This window comes from Sesamum indicum, linkage group LG11 (assembly GCF_000512975.1).
Source record: "Sesamum indicum cultivar Zhongzhi No. 13 linkage group LG11, S_indicum_v1.0, whole genome shotgun sequence".
Taxonomy (NCBI): Eukaryota; Viridiplantae; Streptophyta; class Magnoliopsida; order Lamiales; family Pedaliaceae; genus Sesamum; species Sesamum indicum.
The window spans coordinates 13,543,178-13,552,834 of NC_026155.1; the positions used below are offsets into that span (position 1 = coordinate 13,543,178).

General features: G+C 37.0%; 1 protein-coding gene across 1 annotated transcript; it reads right to left on the minus strand.

The window, feature by feature from the left end:
• On the minus strand, window positions 1–7,743 carry LOC105174345 (probable LRR receptor-like serine/threonine-protein kinase At1g67720). Its single transcript, XM_011096422.2, has 15 exons — window positions 7,245–7,743; window positions 5,171–5,702; window positions 4,554–5,059; window positions 3,994–4,126; window positions 3,726–3,797; window positions 3,552–3,620; window positions 3,402–3,473; window positions 3,038–3,106; window positions 2,200–2,351; window positions 1,867–2,108; window positions 1,413–1,539; window positions 1,269–1,337; window positions 922–1,108; window positions 704–839; window positions 1–516 (listed from the first exon to the last, which is right to left on the minus strand). Exons 1-15 carry the CDS (start codon window positions 7,324–7,326, stop codon window positions 184–186), a joined length of 2,781 nt encoding a protein of 926 aa, XP_011094724.1. The 5' UTR covers window positions 7,327–7,743; the 3' UTR covers window positions 1–183.

The following is a 9,657-nucleotide window of genomic DNA, read 5'->3' on the forward strand; positions in this document are numbered from 1 at the left end:
TTTCCATAAATAAATGTTGAAGACTCAAAAGATATGTACTCTTCCAAGAAGGTTGGGATTTACAGTAACTCTACATCAAGAATTTGTTGCTTATCCAAGCAAATAAGACAGCAAAATTACCAATCAAAAAGTTCATCAATCAAAAACTTTGCAAATAAGAGCTGCTTGATCAGAGGTAATGTTCTATCGAGCAGTCGGGCGTGCAATGGAGTCATCGATGGACAAATAGTGCTCGCTGGCGCCCAAATCCAACGAACCCAAGTTTAGGGAAGAATGAACGGAGTGCCTTGATATTTCATCCGAACTCCCCTCTCTCACGCCTTCTGCTCCTTTCTCTATTGTGATTGCATCTTGGATCTCCTTAATAACTTCGGAGATTGATGGTCTCATGCTCCCGTGGGGTTGGACGCACATCAAAGCCTTTTCGGCTATTTTCCACATGGACTGGATGTCATAGTCATGCAATGAGGGGTCGATGATTCCCTGTATGTCCCCACTCTCAATGTGCATCTTCGCCTGCCGTAAATCCCACAGAAGCAACCAAAAGTTAACTCACCAATATTTAGTCCCCATAAACTGATTAGTTCCCCCGGGATGCTAATTTTGCATCTTATAGAGCTCAGGAAGAATTTGATAACGAAATTTGTAGGTCATATACTGATAAAATTTAAAATCCAAAGATATTCTCTGTGGACGATCTTACCCATTGGACTATATTTCGGCAGTTAATGCCAAAGCTTTCATTAGAAATTGCTTCTTGACCAGATAGTAGCTCCAGGAGAATGACCCCGAAGCTATAAACGTCGCTTTTGTCTGTCAACTGCTGGGAGATGTAATACCTGCATAACATGAAAAGGGGAATAAATAACTAGAAAATGGAGGTATACTCTTCACCAGAAAAGAATAAAAGTAAAGGCGTACTCCGGATCAAGATAACCAACAGTTCCTCGAACTATACTAGAAACGTGGGAAGCTCCATCTACTGCTAGTTTCGAAAGGCCAAAATCTGAAACCTTAGCTCTCATGTTCTTGTCAAGAAGAATATTGCTGGTCTTCAAATCCCGATGAATAATTGATGGAACACAACCAGTGTGAAGGTACTCAATTCCTGAAAGAAGCAAGACGAGAAAATCATATGGTGATTTCTTCCTGTTACTAGTTTCATTTCATACTTCTTTTCAATTTTGATGCAAGCAAAATAAGTTAATTCAATATGGGAAGCACGTGTAAACTCTGAAAACAAAGGTAATAATGTCTGGCTAACCAACCTTTTGCAGCATCTTCAGCAATCTCAAGGCGCTTGAGCCAATTAATACCTCTTCCATGTGTTAAGGGCCCTATCATAACATATCATTAAATGTATTTGCTTTAGACTTTAAGCAAGTGCCTCTAGTTAAGATGAAAATACTTACCGTATAGATGCTCCTTAAGAGTCCCATTATGCATGAACTCATACACAAGAATGCTTTTCCCATCTTCTTGGCAATAGCCAAGAAACTGGACCAAATTTCTGTGATGTATCCTTGAAAGAAGAGACACCTGGTTTACCATCAAGATTCAGTTCTAGGCAAACTAAATTTATGCACAAATTGATTAATTGAACTTATACAATGAAATCAAGCAGCTCCAATTGCAAAGAAGAGATCTGGTACCTTTTAAGGATGTCAAGATTTTATGATAAAATACAATTTTCTACCACATAAAAATAAAGACACAATCTCATGGTTCCATGTTTCAAATGAACTCCCAAGTACGAATGATATTTGCCATGTCAATTAACATATATCATCCAAGTTTGAACGGTATCGGAACGTAGAAGGTGGTGTTCATGGATGGAACAGAATAAAATATTTCAGAAGTTAGTACCTCATTTGAAAATTCTCGCTTCCCCTGGAAGGAATCATTAGTCAAAATTTTGACTGCAATTTCTTTTCCGTCCTTCAGTCTACCATAATATACTACACCGAAGCCTCCTGATCCAATTTTTCTCTCAAAGTTCTTTGTGGCATCCTCGATCTCCGATAAAGTGAAGTAATGCGCAGCTTCAGCTGCAGTGTCACCAAGGGAAGATGCAAGCTTTTGAGTGGGCAAACCATGTTGAAGTTTTCCTATGAAAAGAATTAGACAAAACGGAAGTGTCAATCCAACTAAATTCTCTAATACATAATGCAGATTTGGTCATAATGGTGTGCATCTAACCTTGTTTAGATGAATTATTTCCTTTGGGCATTAAAATGCAGGCGGTAATAGTAGCAATAAGCAGAACAGCTGCTCCGACTGATGATCCTATAATAATCTTCTTATGGTTCCCTCCATTGCTTCCCTTATGGAGACCAGCGTTTCCAGTGTAGCTGCAATACATGTATGAACATCGAGCAAAATCCATAGATGAGAAATTTCATCAAAAGGTAGAAATGCATTTGAGAAGTACTTGATACATGCACAAGCAGCCTATTACTGGCTGATGACTTTCGAACTAATAAGTGAAATGCTAAACCAGTTCAAAGCAACTTATATACACACAGAATTAACATGGAATTTTAGCAAAATTTTGCGCGGAATGATTTGAAATTGGGTCGTTTTTTTGTCATTTATTTACCTTCTTTAACACGAGATTTTATAACTAGAAAAATTGAAATCACTACTGTTTATCACTGGATCCATTTTAGTGTGGGCAGGATCCATTTTGTATCTGAACGGAATGGCCTAAACAAGGGTACAAAGGCAATCATCAGCAGAAACTCTGTTAGCCCTGAGATGCTGAACCATCAGCTACTTATCAGTGTGTTAATATGTCAGTCTCCAGGCCAAGTTTTATTCCATTCAGAGTTATTATTTAGTTGATCTAACTCATTGGTGTAGTGTAACGATAAGTACACGATACACCAAAAAGGAGGGCATTAAAAACTGAAATTAATTGAAAATTCATTTATATGCATAGACATGCACACAAAACTTCAAGCGTAAGATTAAAGCAACTAATAGCTCCTCAAGTTCTAAATAGATGGAACATATTAAGCATTCAAAATATACTCACTTTAAAAAAAGATTTTTATTAAGAAGAGCAGATGGTACTTCTCCCGACAACATATTGTTCTGAACATACCTGCATAATCAGTCATTAGAGGAGTTATAAATGATTTAATCCAATCTCTAGGTGTGAATACAAACATAATCAATATCCATTTTGCATCGAGAATGAATGCTGAGGAGTAGGATTAGCAGCTTGTGCAATAAAGGTGTCCGAATTTTTCTTTGAAATGCTTTGCAGACAAACAAGAAAAAAGTAATAATAGTAAGAACTTCCTAATGCTCTAAAACAGTTTCCAAAATAAAACTGAAGTTCCTTGTCAAAGTTTTGTTCAAGTGCTAAAACTGAATCAGTTAGCACTAAAACTTACAATTCTCTCAAACTTGACAGATCTGCCAAGGAAGCAGGCAGGTCACCAGTCAATTGATTGTTCTCAAGATGTCTGCAGCAGAGAAGTAGTCATCAGTTGCTCTGGGGAAATACACTAGTAAACTACAAAGAAAGATGGGAACACACTTACATTCTTTTCAAGTTAGGGCATCCAGAAAAATCAGGTATTGAACCACTCAGTGAGTTATTATCAAGCCATCTGCAATGAATAGGAGTGGGTACAGTGGAAGTATAAGCCATAGCAACAGATTGTGGATGAGGGAAAAGACATATAAATCAATAAATGATGGAGTCTGCAGCTTACAACTCAACTAGGCCATCCAAGTTTGTAAACTGTGCCGGAATTGATCCTGACAAATTCTTCCCTGATAGTTTACTACACAAGCACAAACACGGTCATAAATTACAGACATAGATCATACTTTTAGGTGTAAGGTAACTTGTAACCATCAAAGTGGAAACTTATACATGTTTGTGCAACATATAACCACTCTGGGTTTCAAACTGGAACGGCAAAATGAACTTTATGATTTTTTTATTACAAGTTTGAAGAAGAAAGAACAAAAACCTACATTGATGTCACTCTTGGTTGTTGATCTGAACTACACTGGACCCACGACCATGGAGCCGGGAGGCATGGGTCGCCAGCTTCCTGTGCCCACTCAGCTGATGAATAAGCTGACGTTACAGCAGCAAGGAGTGGTCCTGCAACTCAAGTAAGCAATTGCAGATTCTTCAAGCTTCGGAGGAAAGCACAGAATGCAAGTGAACATTTTTAATCTTCCATTCCCCATAGGAAGTAAACTACTACTAAGCAAAAGAAAAAGAAAAACTCCATGCATGCCTTGGAGATAGTGATTGCATACTAAGGGAGCTGAGTGCAGAAACAAAAACCATCACATGCCCCAAGTTCTAGACCAATCCATCAATTTCTGTCTTAGAAAGTCCTAACTACCATCCACTCGCTTCGGTAGACTCAACTCTCCAACCAAACATAGAGTTCCAAAGGAAGCATAGAAGAAAACAATGCACAGAGTGATTGTTTTAGTAGCAGGAAGCATCTTTATTTTTATATCAATGTTAATAGTAGAACTGCATATTGCGCACATTCAAGAAATTTACTCATTCTCACCATCTGCAGAGCCATCACTCTTTTTCAGATACTTATTTATCTCCATTGCATTCAGGAGAGGGCCCAATGTGGAATCAGAAGTCTTGGCAAATCTGAAAGATAAAACAAATGGTAGAGAAATGTTGTAATATCCTGGCTCATAAAGCCGATATTTCCCTTGGGCATTCTCTTGGATATTTACAACAGCCTTGCTCAATTCAGGATCGCCAGGGAGCACTAGCCTGAATTTTCTAGTATCACTTGGATCGAAATCTTCAATTTCGGCAAAATATGTGAATGCCCAACCAGTACCAGGAAAACCATCGAGGTTCAGGCGGTATGTCAATGACCCATTTCTGCCAACTACAGCCGTCTGCATCACCTTTTGGGGTGGCCTTTCATCCCCGCTGACATCAATTGGCATTCGGGTTGATATTTTTTCAGTTCCAGGAGCAACATCAACAAGGTAGTTAGCCTTTTTCACAGAGTCTGACTGCCATATTCTATCAAATGGGTCATCCGGATACCTGCAATCAAAGATTTTCCCGTTCCAATCAGGCATGAAATTCAAGAAGAAACAGGTACTTACCATAGAAAAGATTACTTAAACCAGTCTAACTTTTAAATTTCCACCATACCTGACTGGTGTATCACTCTCTGCACCAAAGTTTATTCTTGCTGATAAACTAAGGAAAAACTGGTTCTCATATTGATTGAAGTAGATGGAACCATTAAATTGCCGGAGCTCAAGAGTCGATATAAAGGGCTGTCCAGTTGTAGCATTGGACAAACAAACATTGATGGCAGGATCTGTAGCCAGAAATATTAGCTCCTGACTCTCTATTGTATTAGCATCCGAGATTACTATTGTAGCCCAATGGGTTGGCCCAAATGAAATGTCAAACTTGGGATACACATGGTTGTTATCAAAGTTTCCATACAAGAAGGTTGTTCTTATAAGATACCTAGTCCTACTAACCACATTGAGTGTGTAGCAATACTTATTGTTATCTGCTGGGAAGAATCTCAGTGTCTTGTACTGTTTTCTAGTCTCATTGGCTACTGAAATGTTGGCAATTTCTCCGCTTAACATATAGTTATCAGGACTCCAGAAGAGGCCTATCTCATCCGTAAAATTATCCGTGCCACCACAGTCCAGACTTACAAAACCTGCATCATATGCCATTAGTTAATAAGCCAAAGAGAGTTGGAGATTTGTATGCATCAGATGAATGCAGCAATAAGTCATTCCCACATTGAACATCATATGACTGGGTCCAACTTATATCAAGCATGAGGAGGTGAGAAAAGAAGATTGACAGCTTTATATCATGCTTTCTATAGAATTTTAACGTATGCTATACTAGGAAAAGGTTGAAACTGCTGTACTTAAAAAGCACCACAACCACCCGGAAAAGGGGAAAGAAACAGGGAAAGGTTTCGGAAATAAGTTCAGCAGTGGTCTGGAATCAAAACCTACTAAACAAACTGACAATGAACCAAACATATCAGTTATTTGGTCTTAGATTAGGTTTGTAGGTTTGTCACCTAAACCAGAAGAAAAGAGAAAAACAATTTTGCAAGCAAACTGGCATCTCATAATGGTCTTATAGTACTTCTTTGCAATAAAAAGAAGGATGTGTTGATATAATTAAAGTAAACAAATCGCATGGAAGGAGCTATACAGGACCCTCACTAATCGCAGCTTATAAAAGTTTCCATTTCAGAAATGTACATCATCTAAAAAGAATTATTGAAGGGTCAAACAAGAATGACTGGTAGAAGAAGGGAAACAGATGTCCCCAACTCATTTAATGCTATATCCTATTGCGCTAAACCAGATACAGTGGAAGAGCAAGAGGTCCAACAATGGGCACGCAGAGATGCTGAATTGTGTCAAAAGTCTGGGAGAATATGAGATGTAAATTCTTTTAAATATTCCATTATTAAGTTGGTTTAAAAGACCCCATATCATGGAGTGGAATTTAGGTTTAAACCTTCATGACAGCAGAACTACAGAAGTTACTTTAGATTATACAGTTTTTAAAGAAAGAAACTTGAATTGAAGGCTTGTATGCGGGCCTTGGTCCTTACCCGCTGCCATTGACTCCACGACCGCCTAAAATATCATGCTGCAAGGGACTATAACAAGTCCAAGATAAACCACAGTGGAAAAGTCCGCAAATTCTTGCCTGAATATGTAACTTTATAATCATTTCAATATATAACTGGATTAACCACTACTCAAAAACCATAATTTCATGCTTGAATCCACAGCTACGCAAAAGTATGATGTAGTTTTGCAAATTATGCACCACAAGCTCATATATATACTACTTTTGTTACATGCGCTTAATATAACCTATGCCATAATACTTTCGGGTCAACTCAAAACTCCTCTATTTCTTCTTGTTTCTTTCTAAATCCCTTTGGTGTCCAATAGAATTGAATCTTGTCCAGCAACTTAGTTCAGTGAATCTGAGGCCATTAATTCCACCACCAACAACAACAAATACACTACGAGAATAACTATCATTTAGGTGAAAAAGAACCAAGAAAACCAACCCATCACCACAGAGAGCAAAGCTTCAAACAAACTACCAAAAAAAGAAACAAATAAATAAACCCAACACAGAAATTACTCAAACATGTCATAAGAACAGATGCAAACAAATCTACTTATAAATACAGGAAAAAAAAAAAAAGAGAAACCTGGCATCTGGGCTGTGGAAACATCCATGAGAAGACCAACATATAAAGAAACAAAGAGGAAAAGAACTCCTACACTCCCCATTTCTTGCCTTTCTTCCAATATGATGAAAAGGGCACTAAGAAGATGAAGCCATCAAAACGATGAAAAACAAGAAAAGTAGACAGATAGAAAGTGGGACTGTATTACATCAGTATGCAGTGGAAAAGAATCAACCGCAATTTGGACGACTGAAATGTGAAATAAGTGGAGTGAATTAAAAACCAAGATTAAAAAGAGCAAAAGTGGATTTACAGACGTGGGAGAGCAAGATTCATGTTTTCTTCCAGTACTTGTTCATGTACTGTACAAATATACACTAAATCTTGGCGAGAGAGAGTGTTGGAGAGAGAAAGTAGGATGGAGAGATTCGCTTTTTTGCTGGAGTTGGAAGTGGAGAAAGCCGAAAGGACTCTCGCAGTGCAAGTCACTCACTCGCCACCCTTCTCAACTTTTTCATTTTTTCTTTATATGTTTTTAACAATATCAGATCATTTACTCTATTTTTAGTGTACCATATCTCTAGATTAAGTAAATTTTGATCTTTCAGGTAAGAAAGGATGATAGGCGGTAATCTCTTGATGTTAGATTTTTTTCAATGCAAGCGATAAATTATGATTTATTAAGTCAATTCCACTCGTCAATATTAAATATTTATACTTAACAATAATCAATAATTATAAACAATCAGATATTCTAATCATAACTACCGACAAGCGACAATTATTACATAATCAACGACTACTATTCATTCACACGTATTGGTGTAATTCGAACTCGTAATTTCAAAATCATGAATTCCAATTATTTCCGATTAAATTAGATTTCTTTAATTTACGATACTAAATTGTACATAGTATTTTGAGAAAAAGATATTAATATTTGCATGACGTTCCTATAAATAGCAACAATTACTTAATATTTTATATTTCATCATAGGAGATGTCGTAAATAATATTTTGTTCCACGTTGATGGTCAATTCAGTCTATAAACAATTGATTATATATCTTTACGGAATAATAGAAAATGACACAACGAAGCAGAGCTGAATTTCTTGGGTCTAATCGTTTGAATGATAAATCTGAGGGATGAATCACAGTCCCAAGATGGTGAAATGGTCAATAAATCTATGGAATCATGATGAGTCAAAACTACAAGCTCACGCGTGGCGCAAAATGATTGGACGAACTCCCCACCTGCCGATGAAATTAGAACATTCTCTCACATCACATGGACTGTTTCTATTTACTAAAACTAGCACAGGGAGTTAGTACAGTAAAAGCTAATAATAAAAGCTTTGTAGATTGGACACCAAACAGTTTGGACGGATTAAACGGCCGTCAGCAATCAGGTGGAGCAACAAGTCCACATGTACAAAATCGACTCATCTTTTGTCTTCAAACCGGAGAAAACCTCAAGTTTTCCGCATATATATATACGAGATAAAGTCGGACTCAAATAAAATTTAATCGAATTTGAATTAATTATATAATATATTTATTATGAAATTAACGTACAATTTAAAAAAATAACAATTACATCATAAATACATCACAATTTTTTTATAATTGATTTGATTCAATCAAACTCAATTTGAGTAAAAAAAAATTATAAAAAAAGGATGATTATCCTATCTTTTTATTGGTGGGGGGGAAGATTATTGAGCATTGTTGTTAGGTTTTGACCGACTTTAGAGAAAGGAAGAAAGAGTTGGGGTTTAATCGCTTTGTGTATGTGCGTAGCTGCTTTTCTCTTTTGGTGCTTGGACTTTTCAGTGCAATCCAAACGCCACCGTGTCACACGTTCATACAAGTAGCTGGATTTTCTTAGCGTCTAAGTACTTGAAAACTTTCGAGCTGACTTCTTCATATTGCTGCCTTGTTTTCAATATTTGGCTGAATGGGGACTGTAGTTCTGGGAAATCAGATTAGGTGTTTAGGTTCCACAGTCCTCTATTCTTTTTCTTGGAGATACTGTTAAAAGGCACTCACAACAGCTCTTTATGGAACAGGATAAAACTGATTTAAACTTGCTTCTTTTGTTTCTACGCATTTGGATATAAGACGAATTAAAGTGTAAGAAACCATTCAGAGTACATCTGTTTATAGAATATATACAACATGTTCCTGACAACCGGGTTCCAGAAAGTGAAAGAAGACGTTGTTTCCATACACGCAAGAGAAAAGAAGAGAAAAGGTATGTTTGATTTCGTGTGTGCCTCTTAAAAAGGTGAACCAAACATGTATGGTGGTGTTTTTTATTATTCTGGAAAAATGAACCTCACAACTTTACAACTTATAAATCCCGATATACTTCTTTCTTCGTATAAAGACTAAGAGCATCTAAGACATTTTTTCAAAAACTGAACCAAACAG